Source organism: Moschus berezovskii, chromosome 22 (genome assembly GCF_049115385.1).
Source record: "Moschus berezovskii isolate FMDL1 chromosome 22, NW_MosBer_1.0, whole genome shotgun sequence".
Lineage (NCBI taxonomy): Eukaryota > Metazoa > Chordata > Mammalia > Artiodactyla > Moschidae > Moschus > Moschus berezovskii.
The window spans coordinates 59,545,066-59,567,219 of record NC_142481.1 but is presented as its reverse complement, the minus strand read 5'-3'; the positions used below and the strand labels follow the sequence as shown (position 1 = coordinate 59,567,219).

Sequence of the window (22,154 nt, the reverse complement as noted above, 5' to 3'; positions counted from 1 at the left end):
GCCTGGAGAATTCCATGAACAGAGGAGACTGGTGGGCTACAATCCATGAGGTCGCAGAGTTGGACACGACTGAGTGACACACACACACACACAACACTCATGTCAGATCTAGTTCCCTGACCAGGGATCGAACCCGTGGCCCCTGGATTGGGAGTGCAGAGTCTTAGCTACTGCATCATCAGGGAAGTCCCCCAAGGTATCTTTTCTTGACCCAGCATTTACCAACACAAGAGTTTCCCAGTTGAAACATACACTCTGAGAATACACCAGAGCCCTTCATTCTCAGCTGATTGTGGGCCACACACTGCAGAGTTGCAGTGGAGGGTGTGGTGCCAGGGGCCTCCTTTGCCTGCACGGGGCAGATGGACCCAGGGCACCTCTTTATTTGCCAAGACTTAAACTAGCTCTTCCTTGAAGAAACTTGAATGCCTTTAAAAATGTAAATTTCCAGGTCTTACCCCAGGTTACTTAAATTTCTGGAAAGAGGCCTGGGAAGTTTCTGTGTAAAACACATCCTTAATTGACGGTAACATAGCTAATTATTTAGAAATTCTTGTCCTGAGACTCACTTCTAGACACAACTTGACTTTCAAAGGAAGTGAGGCAGGGGAGAGTGGACCCTCTTTCCAAGAAGTAGGAGACACTAGGCCCTGTGGTATATGAAATGGAAGTCTGCAAGAATGGGAGGCTTCCTAGACCTTCTGCCAAGCGCTGGGGGTTGGGCTGCTCCATCCTTCCTCTGCTCCAGCCACATGAAAGGATAGGAGGGGTCAGACAGAGAAACGTGTCTGGGCCTTGTCTCCACCGGAACAGCTCCTGGCCCCGGTTCATCTTCAAAGGCCATCTCCCCCAGGGCTCTGATCAGTAACAGAGAAAGGGCCACTCTTTGTTCTGCATACCACGTTTAGCAAGTCTGCTAGCCGAGAGGATGGAGGAGTCGGAGTACCAGGTGTTTAGAGGAGTGCTTTCCGACCCGGGGTATGGGCGCTGCAGTGCTAACACTTGGTAATGTCAGCTGATGTCCTAACCTGTTTGGGGCAGAGGGAGCCTAAATCGGGAGGCCAAGCTGACAGAAGAAAAGAGAACTGGAAATAAACCGGGCTGCTGGGGAGAAATGAACTACAGGATTTCCTTTTCCTAGACCTTGATGCCTCTTTCTCATCCCAGTTAGCGTGCTGGGAACAATTCTTGAACATCATTCATTTGTTCCACCAATCAACAATTGCATAAATTACTAATTATGAACTCAACTGTCCCTTATGAAACAGAGATTAGGAAAACAGAAATACTTTGCAAGTATCTCATCATAATGTTCAAAGAGGATGCTGGTTTTGTGCACGGTATTTTTTTGGGCACCAGAATCACGGGATTGGGGGCAGGAGGGGACGGAGACGACAGAGAATGAGATGGCTGGATGGCATCACCGACTCGATGGACATGAGTTTGAGTGAACTCCAGGAGTTGGTGATGGACAGGGAGGCCTGGCGTGCTGTGATTCATGGGGTCGCAAAGAGTCGGACACGACTGAGCGACTGAACTGAACTGAAGGCCTTTACTGTTGCTTTGCAGAAACTAATAACTGGATACATTTAGAAAAATGCATTCTGGATATTGCTACTGATGGTCTCTCTGGGCATAAAAACTTGTTGAACAATTCTAAATGTCTATCACATAGGTACAATCAAATGGGTATAATTTGTCTTTTCTATGTACAAATATGAATTGGTATTCAAGGCCAAAATAATCTTTTTGACACAGAATTTTATCTTAAGCTTAGTGATGCTAAACCGAATATTCCGGAGGAATTAGTTGCAGTTCACTTACTGAGAAATGTTTCTTAGCTATGAATTCTGTGAAGCAGTTATAGTGACTATATTTTATTTTTAATTAAAATTAAATGTGAATGCTATTAAGTGGGCTTTTATTTGCCTTCTATTTATGGGAAATAATATAGATTTTCCATTTACAGGAATTATAAAAAGTTTACTTTTTAAACTGTATTTTCTTTAATTCACATCATTTTAAGTTAAGTAGATAGAGTTAAATTAAAAAAATAATTTAGTAGAGGTGTTTTGGGTTTCCAGGGAAATTCAGGATTATAGTAAATGGATGACAGTAGTTCAAGAATCAATTTATTCTTGGTCCCTTCTGGAGGGGGAAGGTACAGCCACCCAGGTTGTACTGATGACGTCACTTCAGATGTTCCGAGCCTCAGCATCAGTGGTGACCACTGAGGACTTAAGATCTTACTTCAGGAAAGGTAAGGTGAGGCAGATGAAACATGGAATCTGCATACAGATTTTTACAGGTTCTAAAATAAACCCATGTGGGACATAAGTAAGTGGCCTCTCCTTCATCGCATTTAGCATTCATGGGTTCTGTGCTGTTAATTCTATAAACTGTCTCCTGCGTGATACACACTGCTGTGAGATCAGCCTTCCCACGGCTGACATACAGAATCCACACCCAGACCACCGTTCCTCTCTCTCTCCATCCTAACAGACTTCGCGTTGCAGGCTTCCATTCTCAGGTCCTGTGCCCAGGAAACACTACCGCCCCACAGAGAAATGGTTATTAGAGAAGAACAGCGATCATCTTTGTGTGTCCTTTATTGAGAAGGCAGGCTAGAGGGGGCGTATTGCTTCCATCCTCAACTCCCCACCTCGGGTCATCCCCACTCTGCCCAGAATTCTTCTGCCCAGAATTGCTGGATCATTTTTTGTCACACCCTCTTCATGTGTGTCTTCATGTGGGGTCATAATAATATTCTAAGGCTCAGATGGCCTTCTCTGTCTTTAACGAATCGCCAGTCCAGGTTCGATGCATGATACAGGATGCTCGGGGCTGGTGCACTCGGATGACCCAGAGGGATGGGATGGGGAGGGAGGTGAGAGGGGGGTTCAAGATGGGGAACACATGTACACCCAGGGCAGATTCATGTCAATGTATGGCAAAACCAATACAATATTGTAAAGTAATTAACCTCCAATTAAAATTAAAAAAAATAAAAATAAAAAATATAAAGGACACCATCCTGTGGTTGTTCCTGACTCCTTCCACTCCTGATGTGGGGATTAAATGAGATAACATGGCTGCTTTTATTAATAATATGACCAAAAGGAAGAAAGTAGGAAGGTACCTTTTTTGCCATCTATTCTACTTTTCATTATTAACAATAATTTTTATGTTTGCAAAATAGCGATCATTCACTTTAAAATCCTCTTAAATATATTTTTAAAATATGCATGCATTATATATATATAAAATCTCAGATATGCAGGAAAAAATAGTTAATTCAGGTCATTTGGACTTACTTTGCCGAGAGAGTTTTTTATTTCCCTCTGATCTGAAGATTTGAAATTTAGAAAACTTGAATAACTTACTTTTTAATTTATTAGGTTTTTTCCCTTTCTTTGCTCTTTTCCGTCCCCCTTTCTTTCTGCAAAAAGATTTTCAAGTAGGGGGAGAAAAGATAGAAAACCCACTACGTTTATGGTTTATCTAACTTGGATGATTTCCATAAATAAATGATTACATGACTAGTAAGAGTAGAAAAAAATAATTTAGTCTTTCCATGAGATGGTAAATGCCATGTGTTTCATCCCAGTGTTTAACGGTTTCTAATTTCCTCAAGCACAAACAAGAAAAATGATTAAAGTCTTCCCTCAGACCTTTCCTCAGCTTTTTGAGAAATTATTGAGATTCTTAATCAACATTTATACACCTAGATCACCTTGGTAATGACCAGCTTCTTGCTAACTTATTCAAGAACAAGTTTCAAAGGCAAAGAAACAGAACACTTTATTATAAAACTTATAAAATAATTAAATATTACACATATATTTTGACTTTTCTCTATAACCCATGTTTATTTATTCAACACTTTTCCTCAGAATTAATTCACTTCCTCAAAGAAGCAAGTGAGAACACATAAGAATAGGCTATTAATAAATTAATTTTCCATAAAATAATAAAATGATAATTATATAAAGAAACAAGTTGACGTTTTTTTCAGAGGGCAAGAGGGTAGTGATATGGAGCCCTATGTTTATTTTTACGATAAAATGGCCACTATTCTAGGCCAAGTCCAGGAGACAGAATATTCTAATCATTATTTCTCTGAGATTTGAGAATGTATGATTTTAATTAGAATGGAATAAAGGAGGCTCTAAATTTAACAAACCACTGTCTGGTTGGTTATGCTGAGCGGGCAAATCCGTTTGAACTGAGACTTTTAAAAGCAGTAAAATAGGGTTTCATTCATCAAAGACGTTGAGAAACAGAGTAGAATTATATAAATATGCCCTTTATAACCACATCTCAAAACATTACAGAAGGACACCGTCTTGTCAGTTACTTTAGTTTTGGCAAAATGGTGTGGTGTTTCCTATGGAGGACAATTTTAAGCTCATTAGTGCCTACCAACAGCTGGCTTCTGAAGACTGAAAATATCATCTGAAAGATTATGAAGCACTCTCGTTCGTTAAAGTTCTTAGAATATTATGATTAATATTCACATAGCGAGAAGATGGATGGATTTCTCAATTGCCACTGTGACTTTTCCCTTGTTAACCAAATCCTAGGGCAAATTTAAACATGTCAGTTGCTAGCCACCCACAAGTGGCTTCTAATTTTCCAAGCACCTTTGATAATGCACGGGGAGCATCATGAATGACTTTTTCCCGTCCTTCCAAACAGGACTATTTTGCTCTTTGTCCCCTCTTAGGTTTCTGCCAGAAATGCACATGCTGATTCCCAAAGAGCAGACCTGAGGCTCTCGAGTACTTGTTTGGCTAGCACCAAAAATGATGAGGTTGACAGGTGTAGGGCAACAAGGTTTTGTGGTTAGTTTTTTTCTTTTTCTTTTTTTCCAGAGTGTGAATTCCAATTAAGTGGAGATCTTAAGTTGTCCACGTTGCCCTGTTTTCAGAATATTCCTCAGAATACTTTTCAAGTTGTGAATTTTAGTCTTGGAGACTCTCTATATAAGCAGAATATACTTTAAACGAAATAAGAAACACCACCACACACACACACACACACACACACACGCACACCAGAGAAACAGGACATGAAGCTTGCTAGTCCAGCAGCAAGCACCATCGTGAGCACCATTCGGCGTTTGTACAACTCCTGGTCCAGGGTGTCCACAGTTCCGGTCAAACTCTGAGCAACAGTTAGGCAGCGTGTCCCATCCACATCGGATTACTCCAAGTCTCAGTCTGTGACTTGAAGTCTGAAAGAACATTTCCAAAACCCACCCTCTGAGGTTCCCTGGGGTGGGGTCTGTCCCCAGAGTTCACAAGCATCTCACTAGGTCAAAATTCAAACCTGTTCTCTCTCATGGTAAGCCATCACCTCCTTCCTGTAACAGCGCAAAGCAAAGCCGGTCTGTTTTTGTTCTATGCTTTCGTGAGTCCAATTTGTCATCGCTTCCCATTTTCAAGTGCTTCCGAGTACCGTATGCATTAGGGAAATGAATAAGAAGGCTGTTCTCAAGCAGCCCCTCCAACACAGCGGTCGGCTTACACCGGGTTTGCAGTGTTCAGCTTTCGATGGAAAGGGGGCAGGTCTCTCCAGAGGTTGCGAGGTAAGACCCTGGCCCTGCCAGGAGGGGAGGGTGTTGAGATCAGCTCTTCCTGGTACATGACTTGCAGCACTGCTTGCCGTAGAATTTGTGGTTGCAGACGCCGTGCTGAGGAACAAGATGACACCAGCCAAAAAAGTCTACACAGGATGGATCCTCTAAGGTGAGAAGAAACGTTCAGCACATTAGGACAGGTTCTTAGCCTTTTCCTTACGGTGAGGGCCTACAGACAGAGACTTGGGGTCGACTTGCCTATGGCCCCGCGGGGTTCTTACACGAGACATGAGGACTTTGTGGGGGAAAAAGCAGGATGAAGGCACCCAGAGGCACCGTGAAAGTGGAAGTGTTACTCGCTGAGCAGGGTCTGACTCTGCGAGCCCATGGACTGTAGCCCCCGGGGCTCCTAAGGCACTGTAGCCACTAACAAAATGTAAACAGGTGAGGGTTACTGGATTGCAAGTGGATGTTTAAAAAAAAGAAAAAAGTCATCTCCAGCCTGAGCTTAACGTCTGATCCTCCTAAATAAGCTGGAAACTTCTGTTGTGCCTCCAAGGCATGTCCCCTAAAAACGACCTCCCCGAGGATGTTGTTAAACCCCCGGTTCTGTTTCACAAGGTCTGGGGTGAGGACTCAGATTTTTTTTTTATTGCTAACAAACACCCCAGGGTTGCTGCCACTACTCTAGGCTCGTTACTTTGGGGAGCAACGAACCTGATATAGTGGGGGCTCTACACCTAGGTTGAAGGCCCAGCTGCGATATTCTGCGCAGGTTTAAACCAAATCTCATGGCCAGTTTGTGAAAACATGAACTGAAGTCAGCACCAGTCATTTTAGACTTCCTTCCTTGTGCAGGATAACAGGTGTGGTTATCTACTGGAAGCAGAACACGGGGCATCAGAGGCTTTTACCCCAAAGGCCCTTAGGAGTTATAGAACTCACACGGAGTTGTACACGCAATTTTCTTTCTGTAAGCATAAATGTGTGTTTTAGGAGTTAGGGCTCAGTCCTTTGACTGGATTTGCAAGGATTTTTTTTGACTTTAGAACTATTTAGGGTCCAGCCCTATACAGGAGTAAATGCTGTCATTCAGAGCTGGAATTTCCTCCTCTATGCAGCCTTAAAGTCACCCTCAAGTCCCTGCAAACCGCACACCACCCTCGGGCACCCAGTCACATCCCTCCTGAATCCACCCTTCACGACTCGCCTCTGAGCCTCCGGACATGGCTTGCAAGGCTCTTCCTTTTCTGCTGCTCCCAATTTGTATCTGATCTTCCTATGAACTGCTGACGGCTCCTTCCTTAAGCCTTGGTTCTTCCTCCTAAAGCTCCCTTTCACACACACACTTCACTCCTCCCACCCCCAGGGGAGCCTCGTAATCCTTCTGAGACTGGCGCTCACCCCTGGCACATCCCTGCCCCTAACCCTCCCCCTGGATCCTGTTCACCTGGAGTCAGAGGTACGGTCTCTACAGTGACTCCCAGGGATCCGGTCCCCTGCCTCATCCTTTCGTTTCCCTGAAGCCTCTGCTCAGAGGTGCCAGCTCGGTTCTGCCTTCTCTGACCTCCCTATGAGAACGGCAAGCCCCGTGGCCCCCAGGAAGGACTGCCTCCCCCTGCTTTGCTTCCCTATGTCCGATTTACTGGCATTTATCACGTCACATGTTTACCTAAGCCCCGCCTCCTCTCCAGAGCGCGGCAGCCTCGAGCAGACATTTGACTGACTTTCACTGCTCTGTTGCCAACACCTGCCACAGAGTGGCTGCTTAAGAAGTACTTGTTGAAAAAAATAAATTCCCTCCACCTCATGGCCAAAACAACCAGTTCAAGCCACACTGAGTCTCCTCTTGGGTAGAAGGATGAGATGGAGTTGTTCTTTTCTTTCCTACTAGTAAGTCCTGGTTATATTCTGAAGGTGGAGTCTAGAGGATTAGCTGACAGGTGGGTAAAGAGTGTGAGAGAAAAAGGAGAATCAAGCATGACTACGGGATTTTGACCTGGGCATCTAGAAGAGCGGGGTCGTGTTTACTGAGATGGGGGCGGGGTGGAGGTAGGCACCAGGAGACTGGTTCAGGATGTATCAACAGAGATACAAGCGTGACACGAGAGGAAGACTTTGCCTATGTGTCTATATGGATATAATCTTCAAGTTATTTTTCAATATAGTGTCTTATACCCCAGTCTATTAGCATGTACCCTAATCAGTTAGAATGTACATCTGGATCAGCTTCTATTTAGATTGTAGAGATGATCCTATTGATGCAGTGGGAATACTGGAGGATACAAAACATGGGCCTAACGGCACTATTGCCACTTACCCCTCCTGAGATAAGCGTGGAATTTCAATATCTAGCTTCTGCTGGAAGTGAGATGTAAGTCAGGAATCAGACGTGAGGTGTCATAGGATGCTATCAGAGTAAGTATGGCATTGGGTTATAGTTGTAATAATGGTTACTAATAGCTGATTATTGAGTGTAATAGAGGATGAGGTGGCTGGATGGCATCACCGACTCGATGGCCGTGAGTTTGAGTGGACTCCGGGAGTTGGTGATGGATAGGGAGGCCTGGCGTGCTACAGTCCATGGGGTCGCAAAGAGTCAGACACGACTGAGTGACTGAACTGAATAGTTGATTATTTGAGCTTCTGTTATGAGTCTGGTATTTTGTTTACACTATTAAGGACAACCCCAGAGCAAGCTTCACATCCTACATGCAAACAATTGACAAGTATCATTGGCTGGATCTCACCATATACATCCAGCGGCTCCCACCACCACCCCCTCGTGGGACATCGTCCCCTCACTGGGTGCGGGACCTGCCTCCTGCAGACAGGAGACAAGCCCCCATTCTGTTCTAGGCCCCCTCCTCAGTGTGACTTCCGGGGATCCTCCTGTGCCCTGGGGGTGGGAGAACCGGGAGGAAGCCCCACCTGAGTAAAATGAGAGACCCCGTGTTTGGCCAGGAAGAAACGCCTGGGCTTGTGCCCTGCATGTCTGCCTTCTTATTTTACTCCTCCTGATACGAGGAGACCTGCCTCAGGCAGGAGGCCTGCGACAAGGCCCTCTTGTGGGAAGCCCTCCCCAGAGCCTCCCTCGCACCAGTCCTGCACACCAGCTAGGGCTCACCACCATCAGGGGCTGCCCTGGATGTGTGTGCCTTGCACACCTCTCAGGAGGGCTCCTCACGTCAACTCATGTGAGTGGCACCCCCTAGAGTTTGGGCAGGAGCTGCAGAACGGAATACAGCAGGTGCTGGACAATTACTCCAGAGAGGAGGAAAACCGACTTGCGCGTGGCAGGGTCCTTTACCTGTCTTGGCGGGAGCTGGACAGAAGTTGGTGTTACAGGCCCGCAGCACTGGAGGCTTCTGCCGCAGCAGACAACTCGAGGAAGGCCGGCCCTGCTGGACACAGTGGACAGAGCGCGTCTGCAGCCCTCCGCCACAGGTCACAGTGCACTGCAGGAGAGGGAGGCAGGAAACGGTCAGGAACGGGCCCTTCCCGATGTCACCGACAGCAGAGAAAGAAATCTCCATGCCTCGTGACATTGCCAAGGTGCCTGTCGATGAATCAGGGACTGTCCAGAGCTGGGCACATGAATCCACTCTCCTAACATGTTTTGGGAGCTGTTTGATCTGATTAGAAGGCTCTGAAGCAAATGCCATCTGCTTCCCCCAAGACCCTGTGTCTCCCAGTCAAGTAACTCAGGAAGAAGAGAGGTTCCAGGCATACAGAAGCTGCCACAGGAATGCAGAAGCGAATACAGACACATCCAGCCAGGTCATCATAGTATTTAAAGAATTCCAGGCAACCTCTGCAGATGCAAGAGTGGAGGGGATGGTTCAGAACTTGGACAGCCAAAGAAATATAACGTTCTGAGACAGCTTAGGAATTATGTCCTCCCTGCCCAGCCAAATTCTGAGATAGCGTGGTGGAAATTGTGTTTTGGAGAAGTCAATTATCTCACTGTCCAACTGAAAGTAAAAAAAAAAAAAAAGACTAAAAAGGACTGTCCAGTAATTTTTTTCCAGGCATACACACAAAGATATTTCCTAACAAAAGAGCAAATAAGAAAATATTATCAGAGAAAAGATAGCCCTTTAAATTAATCTTTACATGTATTTTGCTGTAAAAAAAAGTTCACTACCAGTTCATTATCCTTATTATTTTTTCCTATTTTATTGTAGATAGGTGAGGACAAGCTTGGGACACGTGGGACAAGCATCACTATGCAGAGTGGCTTCTGAGAGGAAAAACTACGCTGCGGTAAGAAGAGTGTGAGGTTTGGATTTGGCCCTAAATTCAAAGACAGCGGCGTCCCTGTTACCAAATCGTCTCAGTCAGAAGACGGCTATTTCTGTGAAGAACAAGACAGTAACTATTTTGTTAACTGAGGTATCGTTGATGTACAATATTATGTTAGTTTCAGGTATACAATAGTGATTCAAAATTTGTACAGATTATATTCCATTTATGGTTATTATAAAATATTGGCTAATCCCTTGTTTTTGTAGCTTATTATATATATATATATATACATATACACATATATAATCATATATACTAATTTGTACCTCTTAATGCCTCTCCCCCTCCAGTAATCCGTGGTTTGTTGGCTACATTTTTTCTATTCCACGCAAGTGATAAACAGTATTTTATTTTCTCTGACTAATTTCACTAGGCGTAATACCCTCCTGGTCCACTGATGTTGTTGCAAATGACAAAATTTCATTCTTTCTTATGGTTGAGTTCTTCATCCACTCATCTGTTGATGGGCACTTAGTCTGCTTCCGTATCTTGGTTATTGTAAACAATGCTGCTATGAACGTTGGGGTGCGTGTGTCTTTTTTAATTAGTGCTTTCATTTTCTCTGGATACATAACACCTAGGAGTCGAACCACTGGGTCATAAGGTTGTTTCAGTTTTAGATTTTTGGGGAACGTCCATACTGTTTTGCACAGAGTACCAGTTTACACCCTCACCAACAGTATACAGAGGTTGGCTTTTCTCCACATCCTCACCAACATTTGTTCTTTGTGTTCTTTGTGACGATAACCATACTGAGCAGTGTCAGGTGATATTTCCCTGTGGTTGTGATTTGCATTTCTCTGATGATTAGCAAGGCTGAGCATCTTTTTGTGTACTTTTTGGCCATCTGCATCTCATTGGAAAAAATGCTTATTCAATTCTTCTGCCCGTCTCCCTTTTGATTGGGTTGTTTTGTTTTTTGACATTGAGTTGTTTATATGTTTTGGATATTATCCCCTTATTTTTCACAAACATTTGCAAATATTTTCTCCTAGTCAGTAGGTTGTCATTTCACTTTGTCCATTTGCTGTGAACAAGTCTTTAAGTTTAGTTAGACACCCTTTATTTAGTTTTGCTCTAGTTTCTCTTGCCAGAGGAGGCAGATCCAAAGAAAATATTGCTCCACTTTATGTCCACGGATGTTCTATGTTTTCTTCTAGGAGTTTTATCGTTTCTGGTCTGACAGTTCAGTCTTTAATCCATTTTGAGTTTATATGGTATGAGAAAATGCACTCATTTCTTTCCTTTACGTGCTGTGGTACGGCTTCCCCAGTGCCACTAACCGCAGATACTATTTTCTCCACTGTATACTTCTGCCTCCTCTGTGGGAGATTAATCGTCCCTAAGTGCATGGCTTTAATTGTGGTGGGGTCAGGGTCAAGGAGATGTCGCCTCCTGATGCACACAGCCAGGTCCAGGAGTGAGTGCCAGCCCTGGGGCAGGCAAGGCAGGGTTCTGGGGTCTGGCAGCAGAGCCCAGAGTGGGTGGCTGGCCCTGGAGGTGGCGGTCAGGGGGCTGTTTTCTGACACAGCCACTGCAGGGTCCAGCATGTCTCGGAGCTTATGTGGGGCTGGATCCCTGGGCGGCAGGCAGCCAAGGTGCCCCAGAACTGCTGTGGGCTGCTGGTGGGGCCGTGGTTGTCCTGAGGCTGGGGTCCATCTGCTGGTAGGCAGGCTGGGTCCTGCTGTGGAAGGCTGGGGTCCCTCCGCTGGTGGGAGAGGCTGGGTCTGTGGCTACAGCATGCTCACTGGGAGGCTGGGCTTGGCCTGGGGACTCCGGGCTAACAAGCTGGAGCGGGGATTACAGAATGGTGCTTGCAGCACCAGTGTCCTTGCGGTAGGACTGTCCCCCAGAGAGTCTGATGCCACTGTTTCTGCCCCAGGGTGTGTTTCCAGCTGACGTCTTCTCCAGAAGACTCTGCAGGATCGGCAGTAGGTCTGCCCCAGGCACCTTTCTCAGCGTTGCTTTGCCCGAGAGCTCAAAGCACATCCTGTAAGAGCGGTGTGTCTGTTTCCCACAGCGCTCTAGGACGCCTGAACATGAGCTCCACTGGCCTGCAAGCCCAAACCTTCTGAGGGCTTGTCTTCCTCGTGCAGACCCCCTGCTCCTGGGGGACAAGCTCTGCACATGTGATTTTTCTCTGAAATGTGCCCTGCAACTTTGTCTCTCCCACCCATCTCATCGTGGTTCCTTCTTATATCTTTAGTTGTAGAAGCGCTTTTCTGGTGAATGTGTTAGTCACTCAGTCACGTCTGACTCTTTGCAAGCCCACAGACTGTAGCCTGCCAGGCTCCCCTGTCCATGGGATTCTCCAGGCAAGAGTACTGGAGTGGGCGCCACGCCCTCCTCCAGGGGCCTTGTGTCTCCCGCGTGGCGGGCAGAGTCTTTACCGTCTGAGCCGCCAGGGCAGGTTCTGGTCGTCGTCGTCGACTGCTGTTCTGTAAACAGCCATTATTTCAGTGTGCCGCAAACCCTACTCTGCTGTGTGGGCAACTCTCTTCTCACAACAGTAAGTATTTTCGGCTTTATGGGCTGTATGACCTTTGTTGTAATTACTCACCTCTGCACTAAAGCAGCCATGGACAACACACACAAATGAGGATGGCTGTTGTCTAATGAAAGTTTATCCACAAAAACAGGCAGCAGTAGGGGGAGAAGATTTGCCACTGGTAATTATTTGCTTACACCTGATCTAAATAATGCTGCACGAATCAATTTCCAAGTCTGTTAAATGAGTAAAATAATGGTAGAAAATTTAAAAAGAAATCCAATTTCATGGTGAGGCTGGCAGTACCTCTCAAGCCACATTTGTTTTTTCCGAAGAGCTATGTAACACCTGTTAGCTATAACAATGCAAGGACCAACCAAACCATAGCTTTGGATTCCTGAGGACATGTGGTTCTCTCAGACTCAGCATCACAAACCAATCCCAGTTCATAAGCATCAAACCGACGCATCTAAAGCTTCTTCCAATCTTCTGAGGAAAAGGACACCTGCAACATCTGAATTTAAAAGTCGTGTGTCCTTGGCTGATCTTGGCCTCGGAGCTTCACCAGCCACATCCACAAAACAAGGACAATTATACCCACAAATAAGGCCACTTCCCCAGTGGCTCAGCTGCCAAGAATCCGCCTGCAGTCCGTGAGACACAAGAGACGCGTGTTCCATCCCCAGGTCAAAAAGATCCCCTGGAGAAGGAAATGGCAAACCCACTCCAGTATTCTTGCCTGAAAAAGCCCTTGAACAGAGGAGCCTGGTGGGCTACAGTTCATGGGGTCATAGAGCACGACTGAGCGACTAAGCACACAACATCACCTCCAGGATGAAGGGAGGAGATAAGACATGTGGACAGTATGTAACACAGGGCACAGAAATGGTTTGACCAATGCTAGCCATTATTGATATTACTCAGAAACACGAGAACCCGGTGAGTCAAGACTCTTGAGCAGCATTTCTAAAACACAGAAGACTCTAGTGGTGGTTTTAATAGCAGCAACATTAGCAGTACCTTGGGACTCACTGCTTTGTATTATTCACTGAAAAAAAAAAAAAGAAAAAGCCTAACTCTGCACAATATTATCATCTCAGTTTTGCAGATGTGAAAATGGAAGCTCACCAATGCTGGAACCTGCCCAGGGACTCAGGTTGTTCAGACAGGTCCCTAACAGCAGCAGTTGTAAACGGAATCTTGCTTAACTTTAACAACCCCCAATCTCTGCGTGCTCACCTGTTGCCATGGTGACGAATACCACCCAGCAGCCAGACTGTACACTGGACGGGCTGGACACGCCCCCCGGTTGCAGGTTTCCTCCAAGTCCAGGTTTGGTTTCTTAATATTGCGGCACCTTCGCTCAGGGAAAGTTATCAGCTTGCCTTGGAAGGCCTTCTCGCTGCATTTCATCTCCCTCTTCCTCACTCCCAGACCACAGCTCACAGAACACTGGGGGCCAAGAAAGGAGGCGTCAGGGTGCGGGCTCCACCGTCCACATGTTATCAGAGGGACGGGACTCGGCAGGTAGGCCACAGCCCACCAGGCTCCTGAAGGCAGGGCCTCAAGTCCTGCATGCTACAGAGGCCAGAGGATTGGAGTCACTTTCCCAAGGTCACAGCATGGCTCAGCACCACAAAATAAAGTCAGGCCCTGCCATGACACGGCACACAAGGTGAGCGAGACAGAGCCCCAGAGAAAGACGAGACCGGCAGAGGAGGAGGTCAGGGTCACTGTGTGGTGGTCAGATGTCCAGGGCAGGAGGCAGGGCACAGGGATTGGGCTTAAGGCAGTTCAGGGGAAGAACCACAGATAACAAGAAACTGTCCTTCATCTTTACCTGCCTCTCTCTTCAGCTCGGATATACACTGAAGCTGCGTTATGGCAGGAAAAACAAAAAGAGGATGGAGGCTGATGAGATAGGTCTGAGAAAACCTGTTTTGTTTTTTTTTATGTGACTGAATGCTACTGAAATATTTCCCTACTTCCACTATACAGATTTTCCTTTTCAAAAACTTTTAACTTTGTATTGGGGTACAGCTGATAAACAATGTTGTGACAGTTTCAGGTGAACAGCAAAGGAACTCAGCCATATGAATACACGTATCCATATGTATACATGTATCCCAAACTCCGCTCCCATCCAGGCTGCCCCGTAACACCGAGCAGAGTTCCCTGCGCTCTACAGTAGTAGGTCCTTGTTGGTCATCCATTCGCAGTACAGCAGTGTGTACAGGTCGGTCCCAAACCCCCTCACTATCACTTCTCCCTAGGAACCCCTAAGGTCATTCTCTAAGTCCGTGAGTCTATTTCGTAAGTTCATTTGTCTTTAGATTCCACATAGAAGGGATGTCACAGGATATTCTTCTCTGACTTACTTCACTCATCACGACAGTCTCTAGGTTCATCCATGTGGCTGCAAATGGCATTAGAGAAAACCCATTTTTAACTATTTTAAATGGTATTATGGGATACTGTACAGGGCTTTGATGAACTGCATAAAGCAGTAAGAAATGACATCAGCATAACCATCATCAGTCATGAAGGCTAGGGATCAGATCAAGATGGCAGGACGTGGTGCTCCCCTTCTCTCCCGAAGACATCAAAACTAGAGTTACATGGAGAACGAGTTCACAGAGCATCTAGCAAATGCTGGCAGAAGACCTCAGACCTCCGAAAGGGTAAGAAAATCTGCACAAAACCAGGTAGGACAAAAGGGGAAGAAAAAAAAGAGGAACTGGGCCAGGACCTGGGGAGGGCGCTGCGAAAGGGGAAGCTTTCTGTACCCCGGGAAGCCCCCCACCGGCAGGGAGGTCACCCAGGACCCAGGCGCACTCTGAAGGAGGGGGCAGCACACAGGGTGTAGAGGGCAGAGCGGAGAGAGACCACCCGGCACTGCCGGCCTCAGACGCTCCCCTGCGGGGCTGGGCAGGCCCTGAGGCTCGGCTCCCGAGGCAAACCTGGGGGAGGGCCAGGGCTGGTGGTGGGCTGATGGGTAAGTGGACCGCAACCAAGGGAGGATGGAAGAAGTGTGCCTCACCGCCTGCCTTCCACCGGAGAGGCGAGGCACCACCGCGGCCAGGCGCAGAAGGCTGCCATCAGACCATCCTTCCCTGCCCCTGTGTTCTCAGGCCACAAAGTCCTAGGATCCTCTACCCACAAGGCTACCATTTCAAATGGAAGGAGATAAAGAATTTCTCAGACAAGCAAAAGCTAAAAGGATACAGCAATACTAACCCTCTCATAAAGGAAATTCTGAAAGGTCTTCTCTAAACAGAAAAGCAGTAAGAAGATACAGGAAAGAGGAAATCACAAACGGAAAGTAAATCCACCTGAATTAGCCAGTATACAGAACAAAAGGAAAAAACTATCTGTGAGATCAGCAACACACACAACGAGCAACAAAGGATACACAAGAAAATGGAAAACAAGGGACATCAAAATCATAAAAGGTGGAAAGGAGAGGAAGAAGATGATTTTTTTTTTATGTGTTTGAGCCTCTATGACTACCTGTCTAAAGCAAGCAGATACAGGGAGGGGTTAACATACTTGAAAAACAGGGCAACCACAAATCAAAACCATAGTATAATTCACAGAAACCAAAAAGAACACAAGCGTAAACTAAAAGGAAATCATTAAACCACCAGACAAAGGAAAGGAAGAAAGAATGGATAAAGCAGATGTGGTCCATCTATATAATGGAATACAACCCAGCCATAAAAAAGAATGAAATCATGCCACTGGTGGCAACATGGATGAACACAGAGATCACCCTACTAAGTGAAGTTAGTCAGAAAGACAGAAGCAACCACCATACATTATCATTTATATGTGAGATCTAAAATATGGCACAAAAGAATTCTACGAAACAGAAACTGACTCACAGACACAGACTTGTGGTTGCCAAAAGGAAGGGGGAGGAAGAGGGATGGACTGAGAGTTTGGGGTTCACAGATGCAACCTATTACATTTAGAATGGATAAACAAGGGCCTACTGTATACAGCACAGAAAACTAGATCCAGTCTCCCAGGATAAACATAATGGAGAACATAGAAAAGAGTGTGTACGTGTTTATAACTGAGTCACTGCACTGTACAGCAGAACTTAGCGCACCATTGTAAATTAACTATACTTCAATAAGAATAAAGAAAGAAGGATAACACCGAGCTTCGTACTTGCAGCAGCTCTGTGAGGGAGCTGCAAGTGTTGGCCCCACCGTGCAGACGAGGAAAGGGAGGTTTAGCCCGAGGTCGGATCTGGAGTCATCACTGAAGGCTGCCTGTGAGTGGGCTGCCTCTGACTCAAGCCCAAGCCTTGAGCCATTTGGTTATAACGTTTCTTAAAGAAACTGAGTGGGGAGGGGAGAGACAGGCGCCCTGCTCTGCACCAAGCCACACGGAAGGGAAGCTGCTGGGACAGCGGCCCCTCCTCCACCGGACCCCGCCCCCAGTCCCCACCGTGACCTTTTTCTTCCTCGGCCTCTGTCCTGCTCACTAGACTGTGGACTCCTTAAGAGCAGAGACCTCGCCTTAGGGGTTACTGATGCCTACTTCCAGTTTGATCTCTGCTCAGTTTCCTCTGCCTGAGAACTCAAGTAAGTGTCCCAAGCTAGGAGTCTAGGAGGCATCTTCAAGACTTCCCTCTCCCTGCCCAACAGATGCCTGAAGGTGCCCACCGGCCTCTTTAAGAACTCTCAGCAAAGACAAACACTGTATATTAACGCATATATATGGAATCTAGAAAGATGGTACTGACCATCCTACGTGCAGGGCAGCAAAGGAGACACAGACGTAAAGAACAGACTTTTGGACTCGGTGGGAGGAGAGGGTGGGATGATTTGAGAGAACAGCACTGAAATGTAAATATCACCACATGTAAAAAAGATGACCAGTGCGAGTTCGACGGATGACACAGGGTACCCAAAGCTGGTGCTGTGACAACCTGGAGGCATAGGGTGGGCAGGGAGGCGGAAAGGGGTTTCAGGATGGAAGTGACACATGTAACCGATGGCAAATTCATACTGATGTATGGCAAAAACCATCACAATACTGTAATTATCCTCCAAAGAAGGAAAGAAAGAAAGAAAGGCTCTCGAGGACGCTGCTTTCCTCCATCCCTGAAACATTTCATCTTTCGTTTGCATCCCTGCAATATCCATGTGGGAGCCTTTCCTGGCTCTGGGCTTGGGATCCTCTCTCTGAAATGAAACCCTGATTGTTCCACTGCTTTATTTAAATTTTTAATTAGCTCCCCCAATGTTAACAGGATATATTTCTAGTCTGCCACCCCACAGGACCACGATCTGTGCCTGAGAAGCTTCCAGCATCTACCCATCCCAATTCATTCCTCCTGTGTCCTACTCTCCCAGCTCTGCCCATACAGGGGGCACCCTCTGTCTGAACAGCCCCAACTCCATCTTTGCCGGATTTCTGCTCATCCCTCAGGCTCACACTCCCTGGGAAATCTCTTCTGCCAAGCTTAAGCTCTCTGAGGCAATCACAGACCCCATCACAGCACTCCGCTCGCCATACCTGTATTTTTATACACACTCTTTCTGCAGTTTAGTACCTCAACCGACCAGGCATTGCCTCATCACTGAGATGCGTGTTTTACAATCGGGATTTCATGGAGAAATCAGTAGGGAGGGATGAACAGTAAGTAGCTACCTGGTATATGTGTGCAAGCCTCCGGATGCTGGTAGATGAGCTGAGCATTTCAGAAACCCCCAGGAGTGCATCTGACCTCCTACCTCACTCCACGAAGAGATGAGCCACTGGAGCCGGCTGTTCTTGGGACAGCGTCCGAGCACGCAGCCCTCCTGCGAGTCCGGCCTCGGGGCGCCGGCGCACGCGCTCTCGGGCACGGCCTCTGCCCCCGCAGCGCGTCTACACGCGACTTCTCGCTTCCGCACTCCTCGCCCACAGGTCTTAGAACACTCGAGATTAAAAATGAAAAAGCCATTAGATGCCTGTCTCCAGTGACCGTGTTGCAGGTGAATGCTTGGAAAAGCATTGATGCAGGGTTTACAAAGCTATTTTTAAGCACCAGGACCAAACGGCCAGTAAAATTCCTGTAGTCAGCAGAAGAAATCTTTCCTCCATCCAGAGACTCTGAGTCCAGATTAGCATCTCCTTCAACAATCTGAACACTCAGGGGCTGCTGTGTTGTCCCAGGTCTGAAGACAGGTTTTAGTCTTCATGGAGAAGAGAGGGTTTCTGTGTATAGCACACATGATAACAACCTGGAAAACGGTCCAAGGCCTATTTGTTGGGACTGTGTCTCTCTCTGGCACAAAGCAGAGTCGGTCTGGGCATTTGGCTAAAGAGGATTTTCAGTGATTCAGACAAGGGCAATCATAGAAGTATAATATGTCTGACAGCGACGGCCACAGACTATGGCGCTCATAAACTGGGTTGGGGGTGTCCAGCCCTTGCTCTACTGTCTGTCTTGTCCTCTGCTGTCTCTAGGCTGGGCACTGTGCTAACTCTCAGGGAAAATTAAGTCAACACTCAGCAAATGTTTGGGAATAACTTTGCATGGCCAGCTAATGCTCTTCTATTCCTACCATCTTGACCTTCATAAGACCTGTGAAATAAGGAAGGCAGCAAATTATTCCCTGGTTTTCAGATTTGTGGTTCAAAAGTCTTCTAAGTGATCTCAACAGCTTTTGAACCACAGCTCTGAAAGCCAGGACAGAAGTGATCTCATGGGGTGGTTAGAGGGTCATGTGATAAAGGCTCTGGTATATACTCAAGTGTATCATCATGCTGCTGCTGCTGCTGCTGCTAAGTCGCATCAGTCCAGTCATGTCTGACTCTGTGTGACCCCATAGACGGCAGCCCAGCAGGCTGCTCTGTCCCTGGGATTCTCCAGGCAAGAATACTGCAGAAGGCATTAAATGAATGTTCTCTGTTGTGGTTGGCCAAGTCTGATAATGTCAGCATCCTGTCTCCCTCTCCCTTACAAATATGAAGGATGAGACTTCCCAGTGGTCCTCTTGCTATTATCCCATTTTAAAGGGAAGGCGTCTGAGAGTCATGTGATAAGTCAGCCACCTGTCAAGTTGCAGAGATGAGCAAATATGTCTGATGTCAGACGATGGCTCTGCACCACGGAACGTCACTCATTCATGGTGCTAACATCTAGGTGGTTAATTCTTATTCAATAGAATTCTTTTTTATATTTGTGACTTTCTTTTTCCAGAATGGTAAAATTTTTCATCTGCTTCTGAAATGGTTTCAAGGGCCATGGTCTCTAATGGCAGGTGGGTCCTTTACCACTAGCACCACCTATCTGGTAGCATGACCATCACCAAAAAGGCTAAAAATCACAAAAAATGCTAATTAAAATGCCCATTCACATGACTGGGTGTGATTCCCATGAAGGTGCAAACAGCTGAGATCCTCTGGGGAAAGCAGAGACACCACCTGTATTTTCATCACCTTGTTTTTCCACGAGGAATGGGACTCACGACTCCAGTAATACCGCTTACCTGAGACCAGGGCCCAGGGCTCCATTCTGGAGGGCAGGCATGGCTGTTGCAGGTTTGAACCTGAGTGGGCGTGCTCACTGGGCAGAGAGAGTGCAGGACCGCCTCCTCCTTCTGGAAGGGCTTCTTCTGGACGCATTGCACCTTCCGGCTCTGCTGGCCTCCCGCACATGACCTGCTGCAGGCGCTCCACTCGCCCGGCTTCCAGCTTTCAGGGAGAGACGGGATTACTTCCAGGGAAGCTAAGACGCTGCATCATCTATGTCAAAGCAGTTACTGTGAGAGATTAGCCACCTGCTGGAAGCCTTTGCTCCACTGCAGAACCAACAACCAATAACTGATTCTTCTTCTATAGATTTGCAAGCCTACAAGGTCTATTACCCCATAGTTCTGGGGAAAAATACATTCCTGCCATCTACAGGTGAAGAAGTGCATGCTGTTTGGAACTCTGAGTGATTCAGTATAATTTACTGGGATCTTAAACCCTGTGCCAGAGACTCTCCCATGCATTAGGGTTGGAAAAAATGAATGAAGCAGGCTCTTCCCATGAAATTGCCTGTGGAAGTGGTGGCTGTGTGAACACATCAAGGCAATACTTTCTGATCATTTCTACAATAGCAGTTAATACAAGTATAATAACGAGACTATTGACACAATCGATGAAGAAGGGAGAGGCGCGTGTGTGTGCGTGCGTGCTCACACATGCAAAAGAGAGACACATTGAGAGAGGGTCTCTCAAAGAATGTTTCTAAGTAGGCCGTTCCCCCAACCTCTTTTTCTGGTTAGTCTTAAACTCTACAGTTGGGTTGGAGGTATAACCTCAAGTTCCTTATTTCAAGATTTTGAGCTCACTTTTTTCACAGCTGTTGTATCTGAGACTTGGTATACACTAAAGAGTGATCATCTGAAACCGTGAATCCTTTTCAACAACCACCTTGGATTTGTCTGATTCGAAGGCCTAGCATTAAAAAGATCCACCAGATGGTGACACATTTCAAAGCAGCAGAGACCAAAAACTGTTCACAAATGTTCTACGTATTATTTGAAGACATAAAACATCACGAAGATCAAATATGTTTTTGTTATACCTCTGCATTACTGCATTTGCCTAGTCCTGCGATTTTTGCTCTGGCTCCCCCACCCCCAAGCCTGAGTTGTGGGGTTAAACACCTTTCTGTTGGTCTAGAGAAGTTCCCATACAAGTTCTAGGATTACAAGTATTCTAAAACATTGTATAATCCATGTTATCTAATTTAGTGAAAGAAAGGTGATAACAAATGGTTCCTTATATTTGTACAACATTATATCTTCCAGTAAGAGGCAAAGAAATCTATTATCATGAGATTATTGGTTTTAACATTTGCCTATATGGGGGGTCCATCTAGTCAAGGCTATGGTTTTTCCCATGGTCATGTATGGATGTGAGAGTTGGACTGTGAAGAAAGCTGATCGCCGAAGAATTGATGCTTTTGAACTGTGGTGCTGGAGAAGACTCTTGAGAGTCCCTTGGACTGCAAGGAAATCCAACCAGTCCATTGTAAAGGAGATCAATCCTGGGTGTTCATTGGAGGGACTGATGCTAAAGCTGAAACTCCAATACTTTGGGCACCACATGCGACAAGTTGACTCACTGGAAAAGAGTCTGATGTTGGGAGGGATTGGGGGCGGGAGGAGACGGGGATGACAGAGAATGAGATGGCTGGATGGCATCACTGACTCGATGGACATGAGTTTGAGTGAACTTCGGGAGTTGGTGATGGACAGGGAGGTCTGGCGTGCTGTGGTTCATGGGGTCGCAAAGAGTCGGACACGACTGAGTGACTGAACTGACTGACTGACTGATACGGGTGGCATTTTTGTCTGCCAAATTCAAGTTTCTTTCCTTACGTGGCAAATATGATGAATTTGGAAAAGAACCAGAAAGAGCACAGCACACTTTTTTGTGGCCCGCTTGGTTCTCCACATCGGGCCCCAGGCTCACTCTCCATTTCAGGATCTTAGTTTCCCCAGCCAGGGATCAAACTGTGATGCCTGCTGCCGTGGGAGCATGGAGTCCTGACCCCTGGGCCACCAGCAGTGTTTTTTACCACTTTTTTCACACGTGTCGTTCTTAGAGTCTGTATCTCACGGCATCTCAGTCATCTGTTTGCACATCCACCTCTTCCAGTAGGTGGTGGGCTCACTGACGGGGGAACGACTAATACTCATCTCCGTCTTCCAGTCCTGGACTGAGGACCTGGCCTGCTCTCAGGGCATATCGCATGGTTGTTACAGGGAAAATAATGGG

At 46.4% G+C, this 22,154-nt stretch overlaps 1 protein-coding gene and 1 long non-coding RNA gene across 2 annotated transcripts in view; one reads left to right on the top strand and one right to left on the bottom strand.

Moving 5' to 3' along the window:
- LOC148774442 (uncharacterized) overlaps positions 1 to 10,074 on the top strand; it is a 58,171-nt gene extending 48,097 nt beyond the window's left edge. Inside the window, exon 3 of the long non-coding RNA XR_016035967.1 lies at positions 9,769 to 10,074. This is a non-coding gene — a long non-coding RNA (uncharacterized LOC148774442). The remainder of the gene's footprint in view (positions 1 to 9,768) is intronic.
- Positions 3,868 to 22,154, bottom strand: part of ADAMTS18 (ADAM metallopeptidase with thrombospondin type 1 motif 18) — a 159,341-nt gene continuing 141,054 nt past the window's right edge. The window contains exons 19-23 of the mRNA XM_088830827.1: positions 19,871 to 20,075; positions 18,128 to 18,313; positions 13,617 to 13,829; positions 8,892 to 9,039; positions 3,868 to 5,745 (exon numbers count right to left, since the gene is read on the bottom strand). Of these exons, the coding sequence (XP_088686953.1) occupies positions 5,630 to 5,745; positions 8,892 to 9,039; positions 13,617 to 13,829; positions 18,128 to 18,313; positions 19,871 to 20,075 (868 nt within the window). The 3' untranslated portion in view covers positions 3,868 to 5,629. The remainder of the gene's footprint in view (positions 5,746 to 8,891; positions 9,040 to 13,616; positions 13,830 to 18,127; positions 18,314 to 19,870; positions 20,076 to 22,154) is intronic.